Here is a 16,655-nt window from a genome sequence, read left to right on the forward strand (position 1 = left end):
GGGGGATATAAAAGGGGTGGGGGAGTTGCATTACTGGTTAAGGAGAATATCACAGCTGTACTGCGGGAAGACACCTCAGAGGGGTCATGCAGCAAGGCAATATGGGTGGAGCTCAGGAATAGGAAGGGTGCAGTCACGATGTTGGGGGTTTACTACAGGCCTCCCAACAGCCAGCGAGAGGTAGAGGAGCAGATATGTAGACAGATTTTGGAAAGATGTAAAGGTAACAGGGTTGTGGTGGTGGGTGATTTTAATTTGCCCTGTATTGACTGGGACTCACTTAGTGCTAGGGGCTTGGATGGGGCAGAATTTGTCAGGAGCATCCAGGAGGGCTTCTTGAAACAGTATGTAGATAGTCCAACGAGGGATGGGGCCATTCTGGACCTGGTATTGGGGGGGAGCATTTCGGGAGCAGTGACCATAATTCCATAAGTTTTAAGGTACTTGTGGATAAGGATAAGAGTAGTACTCGGGTGAAGGTGCTAAATTGGGGGAAGGCTAATTATAACAATATTAGGCAGGAGCTGAAGAATTTAGATTGGGGGCGGCTGTTTGAGGGTAAATCAACATCAGACATGTGGGAGTCTTTCAAACGTCAGCAGATTAGAATCCAGGACCAGCATGTTCCCGTGAGGAAGAAAGACAAGTTTGGCAAGTTTCGGGAAGCTTGGATAACGTGGGATAATGTGAACCTAGTCAAAAAGAAAAAGGAAGCATTTGTAAGGGCTGGAAGGCTAGGAACAGACGAAGCACTTGAGGAATATAAAGACAGTAGGAAGGAATTTAAGCAAGGAGTTAGGAGGGCTAAAAGGGGTCATGAAAAGTCATTGGCAAACAGGATTAAGGAAAATCCCAAGGCTTTTTATACGTATATAAAGAGCAAGAGGGTAACCAGGGAAAGGGTTGGCCCACTCAAGGACAGAGATGGAAATCTATGTGTGGAGCCAGAGGAAATGGGCGAGGTGCTAAATGAGTACTTTGCATCAGTATTCACCAAAGAGAAGGACTTGGTGGATGATGAGCCTAGGGAAGGGAGTGCAGATAGTCTCAGTCATCTCATTATCAAAAAGGAGGTGGTGTTGGGTATCTTGCAAAGCATTAAGGTAGATAAGTCCCCAGGGCCTGATGGGATCTACCCTGGAATACTGAGGGAGGCAAGGGAGGAAATTGCTGGGGCCTTGACAGAAATCTTTGCATCCTTATCGGCTACAGGTGAGGTCCCAGAGGACTGGAGAATAACCAATGTTATTCCTTTGTTTAAGAAGGGTGGCAAGGATAATCCAGGAAATTATAGGCCGGTGAGCCTTACATCAGTGGTAGGGAAACTATTAGAGAGGATGATTCGGGACAGGATTTACTCCCATTTGGAAACAAACGAACTTATTAGCGAGAGGCAGCATGGTTTTGTGAAGGGGAGGTCGTGTCTTACTAATTTGATTGAGTTTTTTGAGGAAGTGACGAAGATGATTGATGAAGGAAGGGCAGTGGATGTTATCTATATGGACTTTAGTAAAGCCTTTGACAAGGTCCCGCATGGCAGACTGGTACAAAAGGTGAAGTCACACGGGATCAGAGGTGAGCTGGCAAGATGGATACAGAACTGGCTCGGTCATAGAAGACAGAGCGTATCAGTGGATGGGTGTTTTTCTGAATAGAGGGATGTGACTAGTGGTGTTCCACAGGGATCAGTGCTGGGACCTTTGCTGTTTGTAGTATATATAAATGATTTGGAGGAAAATGTGGCTGGTCTGATTAGTAAGTTTGCGGACGACACAAAGGTTGGTGGAGTTGCGGATAATGATGAGGATTGTCAGAGGATACAGCAGGATATAGATCGGTTGGAGACTTGGGCGGAGAAATGGCAGATGGAGTTTAATACGGACAAATGTGAGGTAATGCATATTGGAAGGTCTAATGCAGGTGGGAGGTATACAGTAAATGGCAGAACCCTTAGGAGTATTGACAGGCAGAGAGATCTGGGCGTACAAGTCCACAGGTCACTGAAAGTGACAATGCAGGTGGATAAGGTAGTCAAGAAGGCATATGGCATGCTTGCCTTCATCAGTCGGGGCATAGAGTATAAAAATCGGCAAGTCATGTTGCAGCTGTACAGAACCTTAGTTAGGCCACACTTAGAATATTGCGTGCAATTCTGGTCGCCACACTACCAGAAGGACGTGGAGGCTTTGGAGAGGGTACAGAGGAGCTTTACCAAGATGTTGCCTGGTCTGGAGGGCATTAGCTATGAGGAGAGGTTGGAAAAACTCAGATTGCTTTCACTGGAACGACGGAGGTGGAGGGGCGACATGATAGAGGTTTACAAAGTTATGAGCGGCATGGACAGAGTGGATAGTCAGAAGCTTTTTCCCAGGGTGACATAGGTTTAAGGTGCGAGGGGCAAAGTTTAGAGGGGATGTGCGAGGCAAGTTTTTTTACACAGAGGGTGGTGAGTGCCTGGAACTTGCTGCCAGGGGCGGTGGTGGAAGCAGATACGATAGCGACGTTTAAGAGACATCTTGACAAATACATGAATAGGAAGGGAATAGAGGGATATGGGCCCCGGAAGTGCAGAAGGTGTTAGTTTAGGCAGGCATCAAGATCGAATGGCCTGTTCCTGTGCTGTTCTTTGTTATACTCCGGGGCCTTGTATTTGAGCATCTAAGGCTATGTTTGTGCAGTTGTTGATGCTTTGCAGGTGAGGGATGTTTTCATTCCTGGCAAAACCTGAAGCCCTGCTTCCTACCTTCCACAAGGAAAATGATGAAATAATTTGTTCTGGCAAAGACTGCATCATCACCTGCTTGGGACAGGCATGCATAGCAGATTGACTAATGTTGGTAATCTTATCAGCTGCAGTTCAAATAACCCCAAAGCATAATAATACAGGGCCAGTCGCTTTCAGTGCCACAGGCAAGGACAAACATGAGCTGATGCGGGGTTGCACCTGCTGCTCCAGCAGGTGACATAGCTCTGTGATGACTTCCCTGGGAAAGCAGAGCTTCCACACACAGGGGAACTAATAAGTTGTTAGCTTGCACCCTAGTGGGGCAAGGTCTCCTCTGATCTCCCCCACCCCACTTTCAGTCTCAGCAGTTAAAGGCCCATGCATTCTTGTCTGTGGATCCTCTTCCTCTGCCAGCCACAATGCCATCTCATTCATCATACCCATAATGTCAGCTAGAAAGTTTGCCAGATGGCCCCCTGTCAAAGTTCCACTGTAGACTCAGTCAAATTACTTTTTTGCATGATTTACTTTCAGCTGCAAGACAAAACAGCAGCAGTATTATGCATGTTGACACCACGCCTTGTTGTGAAAAAGCTGAAGTTGAACCGAGCTTTACAGTAGCTAGTGGGTTGATGATATATGTTCTTACAAAAATCTATTTTTCATAGCCTTTTTTGTGAGAGCACAATCCACCTGTTCCCAAAAAATCTTTCCCAAGCAATAACTACTGTTGGGTTTTTGAGTGATATTCACACATGGATTTAGTATTGCTCTTATTAATCTAACAAACTCACTGATGGTCTTATTCAGGGAATACCTTACATATTGTCTGGGAAAGCTGCCAGATTTGCGGCTGCTTGTATGACTCCTCCACAGAGAAATGTCTGAGAGGGAGAAACCTTTAATAAAAATGGTATGAGTTAGAGTTAAATCAAGGTAGAAATTGGGTGCACAACCATGGGATACCCAAGTTATTAAAAGGGCAGTGGCAGCATGGATACGGAACTGGCTAAGAGACAGAGATCAGAGAATAATGGCGAATAGTTATTTTTCACGCTGGTAACATGTATACAGTGGTATTCCCATATATTAGGTTGATATTAGGACCACTACTCTTTTTAATTTCCATTAATGACTTGAACAGGTATAGGGGGCATAATTTCAAAGCTGCAGATGACATAAAACTTGGAAATTTAGTTAACAGTGAGGAGGATAGTAGCAGACTTCAGGAAGTCTAAGAATGAGTTAAAAGAAAAAAAGCAGTGGAGGGAGACCAGGCCAGAGAGCCTGCACTATGGTGCATAATATTAGATACTGGCATGCCTAACTTCCACAACATAGGGGTCATTCCAGACTGTCTTTGGGAACATTTATACAACTCCACCAGCAGCACACCATCATGCAAGCGAGTGCTTTCTGCTCTGGGAGCTTCCACATGCTTTTATCTTACGGCAGCCCATGGTACCTACATTCTAGAACCCAATCTCCAAGCATCTCAGAGATCAAGGCTTTCCTTTACAGCGATGGCGGACTGCACATGTTATTTCCCAGGACTCCAGTTTTTCCTTATACTCATCTTTCATTTTCTTCCCTCAACCTTTAAAATCAGAAAGCCTTTCTTCACAATGAATAGTATTCATTTCCTGTCATTTCTTTAATTACTATCTATTCTGGCAACCTCCAGTCATACATTTTGTCACTACCCTCTCAATTTTAAAAAAAAGTCTATTCCACTTAGTCACTCTTTATTAGCCCTGTTTTACTCATATTTTGCATGTGTGCTCATTATTCGGTTACATTCCATTTTTGTGGCGGAAGCAGAATGCAACATTAAATATTTTCGGTTTAGGTTAAAAAAAAATTTCCTGGCATCTTAGAACTAAAGAAAAGGTGATGCATCGATATATTGCACCAGAGTGGTAAGCTGCAGGTTTGGGCTCATCATTTTCAATATTTTGCATTTCTAATCATAGTCCTGATGGCATGGGACACACTGAATAGAGTCTAGGGAGTTCTAGGGGAGTTATTCCTAATTCATTGAAACACATTCGAACTCCCTTGTTTCAAAGTAGCATTGGAAGAAACGTAGCAGCGGGTCAATAATCAAAAGCATGCCACAGCCTTTGCCTACATAAGGCATTATCCATAACATAAATAAGAACTTATATTTATATAGAACATTTTGCAACCCAAGGATGTTCCAAAGTACTTTGCAGCTAATTAAGTGATTTTGAAGTGTAATAACTGCTGTAAATTAGGGAAATGCAGCAGCCAATTTGTGCACAGCAAGGTCCCACAAACAGTAATGAGGTAATGACCAGATAATCTGTTTTTGATGGTGTTAATTGAGGAAGATTTGTTGTCTAGGACACTGGGAGAATTCCCATGCTCTTTGTTGAATAATACCACAAGATCTCTTATACCCACAAGAGGGAAAATGCACCCTCAGTTTAATGCCTTATCTAAACGAGCACTTCCAGCAGTGCAGCAGTCTCAGTACTGCACTGACGCGAGAATGATGTTTGAACCCCTTCTGATTCAGAAATAAAAGTGTAACCATTGAGCCAAGGCTGACATTTATAAACCCCTCTCATATCACATCCCACTGATTAGCATTGCTGATATTTAACTTACCTACCCATTGTAAGTCTGGTTTATTGGGTCAACAGATGTGTTTCAGAAATTAAGTACAACATGTGCCACCCAGATTATACTGAGTGCTCTGCCTTCCTCTGAAATGCATAGGAATACAGTGCACATATTTGCTACTGTTAAAGGTGATGTTTTGAATCTGGGAAGAAGTCAAAATACTCAGTATGCTTGGCCAGTATAACATGGCTGGCACAACTGAACAGCATTATACACAACTAGTAAAATATAACAATAATTTATAAATATGAAGTTAGATCATATTAGCACCATTCTTAATCTTGAACATACCTTGGACAAATAAAAAGAAAATCAATATTTTACCTTTTACTCCTAGAATTTTAACTACATAAGCAAAACAAAATGGTATATTCCAGTTTACAAATCGCACCACACTTTAAGCAGCAAAGTCATGCATGTTAAACATATACAATTTTAAGTCTAAAGTCCTGGAAGGTAGCAAGGTTATCTATTTGCAATAGGAGTGCTAATTTATTTACTCAATAGCCAATTCACTTGCAAACACACATTTTTATAAATATATGTACACGACCATATGGATTGTAAATGAACATTCATTGTAATTTAATATCAATTTCATCTGGACTAAATAACCTGATTCTAACTATCTGATTTATTTTCAATTAACCCTTTCATTTCAAATCTGATTTTACTTTTTCTTTTTTTGGTTGGCACTCACATTGCTGCTGAACTTGTTAGTTTTCTTCATAGGAAGTGACCCATCAACAGAAAAACTTGCAATGGTATTTTTCTTCATACTCTGAAAAATTAAATTTTTAAAAAAGGACTAATTAGCAATTTGAATTATTCTTATACCGATGTTTTCTGGTTCAGTGTCAGGTTTAGATTAGCCATTAAAACAAATTTTGTCCCAAATTGAGTGACAGACTAAAGTCAAAGTGAATTACAAAGAACCGTGAAAGAAGGTGCAATGGGTTAAAACAAATACAATGGGTTAACCAACTTCAAAAACACAAAATTGCACACACCTCTTTGTAACAAATTTTCCACTAAAACAAAATCAATTTCACCCATCCTGCATACATCATCCAACTGCAACATTATTTACCGACTTCTGTGTTATGAAACCAGTCCTAAGCAAATAGACATAAAACTGAAAAACAAACAAGCATGCTAAAACTCACTAGCTATTGCATTAGCAATATTTGATCAGGACATGTTCTATAAATTACATTATACTTGTGTGGAATACCAGTGTAACCCATTCCTGCAATATAACCTGCACCTATCAGCCTCATCTGACTAATTTCAGAGCATCAGTAACAATTACTTTTTTTTTACTCACAATCCCAGTCCCACACACTCAGTGAAAGAAAAACTATTTAGATCACATATCTGCTCAATCAGATTTGTTATGAGATAGTTCACACAACAGATTGTTGTACTTAGCAAAGTTTTTGTTCACAGATTCTCAAGCAGTACCATCTGGACAAAAAGCAACACTTAGGCACAGCACAGGAAGGAAAATTGCCCTTACAGAATTCACTGTATTTTCCTTCCATTCATTTCAACAGGAGGAAAATTAGCTCAGAAGTGGGGATATTTGCACAGTGTTCAGTACCATTCACAACTCCTCAGATACTGAAGTGGTCCATGTCCAGATGCAGCAAGACCAGGACAACATTCAGGCTTGGGCTGATAAGTGGAAAGTAACATTCATGCCACACAAATGCCAGGCAATGCCCATCTCCAACAAGAGAGAAACTAACCATCTCCCCTTGACATTCAATGACATTACTATCGCTGAATTACCCACCAACATCCTGAGGGTTACCATCCACCAGAAACTTAACTGGACCAGCCATATAAATACTGTGGCTTCAAGAGGGCGGCACAGTGGCGCAGTGGTTAGCACCGCAGCCTCACAGCTCCAGCGACCCGGGTTCAATTCTGGGTACTGCCTGTGTGGAGTTTGCAAGTTCTCCCTGTGTCTGCGTGGGTTTCCTCCGGGTGCTCCGGTTTCCTCCCACATGCCAAAGACTTGCAGGTTGATAGGTAAATTGGCCATTATAAATTTCCCCTAGAATAGGTAGGTGGTAGGGAAATATAGGGACAGGTGGGGATGTGGTAGGAATACGAAATTAGTGTAGGATTAGTATAGATGGGTGGCTGATGGTCGGCACAGACTTGGTGGGCCGAAGGGCCTGTTTCAGTGCTGTATCTCTAAATAAATAAAAAATTAAAAAATAAATAAATAAGAGGAGGTCAGAGGCTGGAAATTCTGCAGTGAGACTCCCCAAAGCTACCCACCATCTACAAGGCATACATCAGGAGTGTGATGGAATAATTTCCACTTGCCCGGATGAGCGCAGCTCCAACATCACTCAAGAAACTAGACACCATCTAGGAGAAAGCAGCCCGCTTGATTGGCACCTCATCTACCACCTTCAACATTCACTCCCTCTACTACCTGAGCACAGTGGCAGCAGTACCATCTACAAGAAGCACTGCAGCAACTCGCCAAGTCTCATTCGACAGCACCTCCCGAACCCTAGAAGGACAAAGGCAGCAGATGCATGGGAATGCCACCATTTGCAAATTCCCCTCCAAGTCACACATCATCCTGACTTGGAAATATAACGCTGTTCTTTCACTATCACTGAGTCAAAAACCTGGAACTCCCTTTCTAACAGCATTGTGGGTGTACCTACACCAGATGGACTGCAGCGGCTTAAGAAGGCAGCTCATCACCACCTTCTCAACGGCAATTAGGGATGGGAAACAAATGCTGGCCTTGCCAGCAACGCTCACATCCCATAAAAGAATTTTAAAATAAAGTGGGTTTTGCTATCAGCAGGTTATTCTCCTCACCAGATTTTCCTCTCTTGCGCTCTCCCTAGGGAATGCTAAACAGCCAAATGGTAAAGATAAAAATCTACCCCATAGCTCCATCCAAGAAAGAAAATTGTAATTATATTGCACTTCATCATGTCTCTCAGGAATGTCTCAATGTAGAGTACATTATTACTTTGAAACAGAGACTATAATGTAGGCAAACATAACCTTTTTACCAATATCCATGCTGCCTGTTGATTATCGTCATTTGTGCATGGAGCCAGCGCTACATGTGTTATTCACTGACTGCAAGCCTCTCAGGGAGGCGTATTGATGTCAGGAGGCCAGGATGTCACTTAAAGGCAGCCAGCACCTCTTAAGAGGAGGTTCGTTCTGGCTGCAAAACCTGGACTGGTGGAGAAAATGCCTGAAGAAGGGAAATAGCAAGCACCAAGGTTCTCCGATGCTGCACTGGAGGCCTTGATGCAAGCAGTGGACAGGAGGAAGGACAACCTGTTTTCCCCTAGTGACAGGAAACTCACCAAGCATCTGATGAGGAGACAGTGAGAAAACAACATTAAGGATGTCAATGCCATGAGTATTGTCACAAGAATATGGCTGCAGTGCTGAAAAAAAAATCAATGATCTGACTAGTGGTCACAGTAAGAACCCTGCTAAAATATTCTCTTATTACAGCAGCACCGCTCACAGCCTCATTACAGCACTCTCAACATTGCCCTCCCCCACTACCTTACACTGCCCTGCAATCACTGCATCAGAATTCACCAAGCATTTTTCTCCTCATCCTCACACACAGCACCATTACAAACCACTTACCCACAGATGTCAGCTCTTCCACCATGAAGGCCATAATTATTCAAACACCTCACAAGACTGCCACTAACTCTTTCTTGCAAGAGAAAGTGGCACACAACACTAGACAATAAGTAGGGGTCGAATGCATCTGCATACCCTCTCCAACCCCCCCCCCCCCCCCGCTTTCAAGACTGTGTCCTGGATATCATGGGAAGAAGCACAGTGGAGACCGTGGCCAGTGGCAACACTGGAGGAAATGCCATGCAGTTTCTTTATACCGAATCTTCTTTGTCTTTTCTGACCTCTCTCTCTTCCCAAACACTGTGCATGACAAGCTGCAGGTGTTTTCAATATCCACTTCTCTCTCATTGCTCTCTCTCACACCATATGTAAATCCCTGTCAGTTTCTTCCATTTCAGCTGATGAAAATCTAGATGCCCATCAGCCAGTGAAGGAAAAGAAGCGCAATATTCTTGAAGATGCATTATTGCTTGATCGAATATTCACAAGGATCAGCTCAGATACCAGTACTATGGGTAATTTATAGGTTAGGTTAGAGGAAGAATTGGTGACTTACCAGGCACAAGTGCACAGGAGCTACAGCAGAGTGATAGGACACCACAGGTGGCAGCACGCTGAAGGGTGAGGTTGCGCACTAGTTCTGCTGCAGAGGATTCAGATAAAGACTTTGATGGCCCATGCTACCAAAGACGATTCAGATATGCACCAGGAACTTTTCTGGTGTACTGGCAACATGCCAGAGAGCTTGCATATGATGTTGCGCAGGAGTCCTGCTCCAACTTGTCGCAAAGCTTTGGGCATTGCATGGAGATCATTCTGCCCAACATGGATCATGTGGTCAGCTTCATTGACAGAACCCACCAGGATGGAGCATCTTATGACAACTCTGCGGCTATGTAAGCTCAGACATATACTATGGCAACACATACCCCTGCCTTGAAAGCCCATACGACTACTGTGACAGCTCACACTGCTGGCATGGATGCTCAGACAGCTACCATTCTGGCTTTTTCAGCCACTATTGACGAGGGCTTCCAGGATGTTAAATCACTCCATCACTCTGTTCTCCAACAGAGCCCCAGGAATGCTGAGGTGCCATGCTAGGAGAGTGGCCTGTGTTCGATGACGGAGATACTTTGTGTCCTCTCAGAATGACAGTATAGCTGTTCCTCCACCAGATACTTGGCTAGTCCTCTTGCTGGTGCCACTCAACCAGCTGGCCCAGACTGCTGTAGACCACAACAAGATGCCCAGAGCTCCTCTAGCACACCCTCCTTCTGAAGTATCCTCAATGGAAGCTCAGCAGCTTTCCACTTCCCAAGTTGTAGCTTCTGGGTAAGCACCAACATAGGAAAATAATCACACAAGACTCATACTAAGAGCTTGCAAAAGGGTCACTAGTCATCTTCTTCAATACGGACACGATTCGTATTATAAATCTGTTTTCGATCTGGATTTAGTGTTGGTATTTGACTTTGTAGTGAAGTGAGGACAAGACCAATAAATGTGGAGTGAAGGAAGGCAATGTGTTTGTAAGACAAGTGGGTAAGGAATGTGGGACTGTTGGTGAATAGGGAATAAAAGGGCTAACTCAGTTAAAGCGCTCTTCAACGAAATACTCCAAGAGCACGAATAGATTGAGGCTGTCCTCGTCCTCCTCCTTCTCTATGTATTGGCTCCCAGGTGGTGGTAAGGGCAGGCCCACATAACGGTTGTGGATCATGCTGCATATAACCATAAATCTGAATATCTACTCAAAAGTGTATTGCAAAGCTCCTGCAGAACAATCCAGGTAGCAGAAGAATTGCTTGAGCGCACTGATTGCTTGCTCAATGATGGTCCTTGTGGCAGCATTGCTTACATTGCAGACGTGCTCTGAAGCTGTGCATGGGTTTCTGACTAGAGTCATAAGTTGTGTTCACAGGGGATAACCTTTGCCACCCAATAGCCAGCCTGTAACTTGATGACTTTGTTGGAATAAGGGCAGCACATAGGATTGGCATGGTATAAAAGTCATGACTGCTACCAGGATAGCAGGATGCACTGCCTGTGGTTGTGAATCAGTTGTAAGATGAGACAGCAGAATCCCTTTCGATTGATAAAGGTGCCAGGCTAGCTATAAGGAACACTCAAGGAAATATGTGTGCAGTCAATGGAGCCTTGCATCATGGGAAAGCCTGCCATGAATGCAAAACCTAGGGCTCCCGAATTCTGCTTTGCTCTTATCAATACAAATGAGGATGCACTTGTTTCTCCTGGTGTAGAGAGTGTCAGAGACCTCCCTAATAAATCTGTGCACAGTGCACTGTGAAAGGCTGCTAATATCACTTGCTGCAGCCTGAAAGGAGCCTCAGCTGCAGTTGTTTCTGTAACAGATAACATAACTCACTGCCCTACTAGACCACCCATTACTGAAGCCCTCTTTTTGTGAACAAACAGAAACAGTCCAGAAGCAGCAAAAACTCCATTTGTGCAGATAACATGAAATTTCATGAGTGATAGAGCACAGTAAAAAAAAACGCCTAGAAGTCAAGTAGCCAGAAATACTAGCCCAGCAATTAACCTGAAAGTACTGCATGATCCCTTTAAACAGTACTGGCGAGGGAGCCTTCATGGCAGTAAATGTCATGTTGTGCTGAGTGAGGTCAGTGTGTGGTGAGTGAGGTGTTGGCATTGTTCAAAATGGAGGAGAAGGTGACAGAGACAGCATGGGCAGTCCCCCTTACAGGATTGAGAACAGACTCAGCCATGCTCAGCTGGGTGCAGATGCAGGGCCTCGCAAGTCACAAGAAAGGATGCTCTTAGACCAGCAGCGACAGATACGTGTATCCATGTGTCAGAGTTTCCGGAGACAGTGCGGGGTCATGCGGTGAGAATGGAGGAGTCCACTCAGATCATGTGCACTACCATGGCTCAGGGTTTTGAATGTATAAGCTCCTCCATTGAGAGAGTGGCCAACCTCCTGGACAGCCATTTCGAAACATAGAAAAATAGGAGCAAGAGTAGGCCATTCGGCCCTTCGAGCCTGCACCACCAATCAATATGATCATGGCTGATCATCCAAACTCAGTAACCTGTTCCCGCTTTCTCCCCGTATCCCTTGATCCCATTAGCCCTCAGAACTATATCTAAATCTTTCTTGAATATATTTAATGATTTGGCCTCAACTGCTTTCCGTGGTAGAGAATTCCACAGGTTCACCACTCTCTGGGTGAAGAAATCTCTCTTCATCTCAGTCCTAAATGGTTTACCCCTTATCTTTGGACTGTGACCCCTCGTCCTGGACTCCCCCGCCATCGGGAACATCCTTCCTGCATCTAGTCTGTCCAGTCCTGTTAGAATTCTGTAGGTTTCTATGAGATCCCCTCTCATTCTTCTAAACTCTAGCGAATACAAGCCTAATGGACCCAATCTCTCTTCACACGTCAGTCCTGCCATCCCAGGACTCCGTCTGCTGAACCTTTGCTGCACTCCCTCCATAGCAAGAACATCCTTCCTCAGATAAGGAGACCAAAACTGCACACAATACTCCAGATGTGGTATCACCAAGGCCTTGTATAATTGTAGCAATACATCCTTGCTCCTGTATTCGAATCCTCTCACTATGAACAACCAATATACCATTTGCCTTCTTAACTGCCTGCTGCACCTGAATGCTTACTTTTAGTGACTGGTGCACAAGGACACCCAGGTCTCGCTGCACCTCCCCCTTTCCCAATCTATCGCTGTTCAGATAATAATCTGCCTTTCTGTTTTTGCCAAAGTAGATAACTTCACATTTATCCACATTATACAGCAGCACTCGGTATGGATGCAGGAGGAATGCACTGACATGTACAGAATGCATGCAATGTTCTGTAACTTTTGGAAGACACTTATTATTGACACACGATGCCAGACATGTGAGTTTCCATTCTTTAATGGCAAGACTGGAAAAGAGGGAATAGGCGGTGAAGGGAAGCAAAGGTCTTTGAAGGGAACAGTCAGACCTCTGGACAGATCGGCATTATTCATTGGCAGTAAGAATAAATCCATTCAAGGCTGGGACTTCAATGGAAGTGTTCTCACAGGCAGCTGAAAGTGAGTTCCAAACCATGCCGCCCTCCTGGGTTATATAGGCTCAGCTGAAACGTGATAATCTTGGTAGCATCCTGATGAGATCCTCGAGTCGAGCGCCAGTCCCAGCCACCTCCCTGGGCAGCCAGGGCACCTCTCTGTTCTGCATCTTCCACCTCCTGCTCCTACTCTTCCTCTGGTGAGCTGTCATTCCAGGGCATCACCTTCTTCAAGGTCCACACCTCTCTGGAGGACCATGTTATGGAGAGCGCAGCAGACCACTACACTGTGTGAGGCCCTTGCAGGAGTGTACTGCAGGGAGCCACCCAACCAGTCCAAGCACCAGAACCACATCTTCAAAGTCCGATGGCGAGCTCAATGATAGTCCTTGTGAGCAGATGGCTTCAGTTGTAGCAGCTCTGTGGCTCCGTCTTGTTGAGTAGCCGGGATAACCCTTGTCCCCTAGAATCCGTGCATGATGTTGGAGGGGGGTGTGTGAAATGAACAGCTGTGACACCCTAGACTGCTGGAGGATGGAGGAATCCTGACAGCTGCCAGGAAAGCAAGCACACATATGCATGATGCTCTCATTGTGGTTGCAAATCAGCTGTACATTGAGGGAGTAGAAGTTCTTCCTGTTGATGAATCTAATTGGCCAGTGAGTTGGTGTCTTGATGGTCACCAAGGTCCACAGCTGATCTTTGGAAGGAGCCAGAGGCGAAGAAGTTCAAGGCCACAGTGACTTTGATGGCTATTGGTAGGTCACAATGAGCAGTGCTGTGAGGTGCAAGGTTTTCCGTGACAAGGATACAAATCTCAGTGACCATCTGCTTATGCCTCTCAGGCATAAAAGGCAGTGGGATTCACCTCCATCACTGGACAGGAGCAGTCTCTTATGGCATATGTTCTTTGACATTTCCAGGTAGTTCCAGCTTCGGCGGTTCACCCGATGCTGAGGGTATGGTCTCTGTTGCCTTCCTGCCCCTCCACCCTCTCTTCTGCACTTTTCATGCCCGGAGCTCAGCCTCTGCTGCTGAGGGCATTGCTCCTGATCGCCACTGGACATAATATCTGAGAATTGTGCCCCCATTACCAGCTGTTGCCTTACTTGCCTCAGTTACATTCACAATGGTCTCTGGAACACCAACCCCCTCCTCTTATGACCCCATGATGCCAGGTGGGTCACAAACCCCTGCACTGCCTGAATGCATACAGATCACTCTCCCCAAACACCCCTACACACCCAATGGTACCTGCGTGCCAATGTCTAAGTGCCCCTCTCAGCCATGCCCATCTAATAGCATGGTGCGGCCATGACTAGCTCCCCGCTGTGTCGCCGCCTCCATGCAACTGGTGTGCCCCTCATCCAGTGTGCAACCCATGCTCTCCCACAAAAATTCCAAACTGTCCCTCAACGAGCTGACAATGAACTCATTAACAATATTACTGGGTCTCATTCCCAAACCGGGCAATTTCCAGGGCTCGCCTTTCCCCGCCCTGAGGAAAATCGCTGACGGCAGGAAAGGCAATGGGAAACGGGCACGCCAGCTAGTGGTGCCACTTTTAGTGCCTGCCCGCTTCCGTTCCTGCCCCCATCAGGAACTAAAAATCCTGCCCCAAACTTCCACAGCTCAGTTTCACTCTAGCTGTGTAGTTATCCAGAGCTATGTAGGAGTGTGGAGGAGGAAATGTGAACTCTTTCCTCTATGAATTTCATTTTAATAAAATTTTTAATGGAATTTTACCTGTTTAGATGGAGTGCAGGTCTGGCTACCACCAGTGTCAGTTTCTCTGGAACTATTTGAGGTACCATTGCTGCTGGTAGAACTCTCTCCGCCTTCCTGGCTAGTTTGCATATCTTGAAAAATACTACTTGGTGCAGAACTATTCGTACTTGATCCTTCTTCATCTCCGTCCAGGTTATCTCTCCACTGTTTCATCATTTCAAGCACATTTGGTGGCCTTTGTGTGGCTGTAGTGTCACCCTGAAGTTTAAGGACTATATTCAGAGATTTGGGCAACATAGCAAACTAAAACATTAAGAGTCAATATCCTTTGTAGCTGAAGACCTATGTGTGAACATGCTTTGGAGGTTTGAAAATTCAGCATTCTTACCTAACAAAATTGCTTTCCGATAAGATTTGGGACTTAAAACCACTCTTTAACACTGCTTTTTACTGCCTGCAAACTTAGGGTCCAGTTACAACTTTTTCCTGCGTGCGATCAAATAATCAAAGTATTTTGGAAGACTCCAATATCACTCATTGATGAATAAGCACATCCTCATTACATAAAAACCTAAAGGTGGAACCTAGATTTGATTGCAGGTACATATTTGTGCTGTGAATATTTGCACTATTTTTAGTGACATCTTGAAGTAGTTGCATTGGTATGCTAAAGAAAAGGACTCAGTACATTAGTAGAGATAGGATTTCACGATCTCTGATTAGGAAAGGCATTACTGACATCTGTGAAATCAGATTGTAATAATTTGAAATAAATATACGGCAGAGTTCATGAGGAAAAAAATAACTTTTTTGACAAAAATATTAAAGTTGGGGGCATCAATTTCTGGATGTGATCTCACATGCCCAATATCCCCCAGATGTACGCTCACTGCCAAATAGGCTTTCAAGTGTGGGGCACCCACTTAAAATAGGCATTTGGCACCTTGAATATGCTAATCAGCTTAATTTTTCTGGTGAGGCCAGCCTTTAAAAATATAAAATATAAATAAATAGACATTCTTACTGCACACTACAATCCAGTCCAACATTGGAACTGGATCATTTTTAAATTAAACTTTGTTATTGGGATTTCAGTAACACTGGCAAGACAAGATTTATTGCCCATCACCAATTGCCTTGAGGGTAAGAGTCAACCACAGAGTATGGGGACACATATTAGCTAGCCCATAAATTACCAGATTTATTGAACTGTATTTTATAATTTGCCATGCTGGATTTTGAACTCTCAACCACTGCATTGCTAGTCCAGTGCTGTAACCACTAGGCTATCATACCTGTTTCAAAGTTTAACACCATAAATTATAAAAAAGTATCTAATGGGATGCAAAATCTTCCTTCTTCAATAGAGTATCATCTATCATCCTCACTATGTACTTAAAAGCTCTAATTATTTTCACATTATGAGGCAGATACACAAAAGTCAATGGCATCAAGAGGACAATACCATATACAATAGTTGAAAACCCCTGATGGAAATAAAGAGCAGGATTGCAGGATTTCCAAGTTTTCCGATTATATTAAACTATATAGCAGGTAGAGTGAACAGCGAAGAAACCAGAAGAACGCAAAAGCACACAGATTAAATATATGAGCAGAATGATGGCAGATACAGTTTTATGCAAGGAAGTGTGAGGTATTAAACTTTGTATAAAAAAAATGGAAGTTCGGAATATGATCTAAATGAAGAGATGAAAAATATTATATCCAGGTACATCAATCATTAAAAATTAACTTTCAGCTATAAAAAAGAATTGTGTGAAATTCCTTGCCTTAGAAGACCATAGGTGCAGAAACAGCTGAGATATTTAAAAAGATAGGTACTT

General features: G+C 43.8%; 1 protein-coding gene across 9 annotated transcripts in view; it reads right to left on the reverse strand.

The window, feature by feature from the left end:
* stk33 (serine/threonine kinase 33) overlaps positions 1-16,655 on the reverse strand; it is a 218,773-nt gene that overhangs the window by 22,932 nt on the left and 179,186 nt on the right. For all 9 annotated transcript variants that reach the window (XM_068046331.1, XM_068046328.1, XM_068046326.1 and 6 more), the window contains 2 exons: positions 14,830-15,069; positions 6,075-6,155 (listed from right to left, as the gene is read on the reverse strand). In XM_068046331.1, the coding sequence (XP_067902432.1) occupies positions 6,075-6,155; positions 14,830-15,069 (321 nt within the window). The remainder of the gene's footprint in view (positions 1-6,074; positions 6,156-14,829; positions 15,070-16,655) is intronic.

Source organism: Heterodontus francisci, chromosome 14 (genome assembly GCF_036365525.1).
Source record: "Heterodontus francisci isolate sHetFra1 chromosome 14, sHetFra1.hap1, whole genome shotgun sequence".
Taxonomy (NCBI): Eukaryota; Metazoa; Chordata; class Chondrichthyes; order Heterodontiformes; family Heterodontidae; genus Heterodontus; species Heterodontus francisci.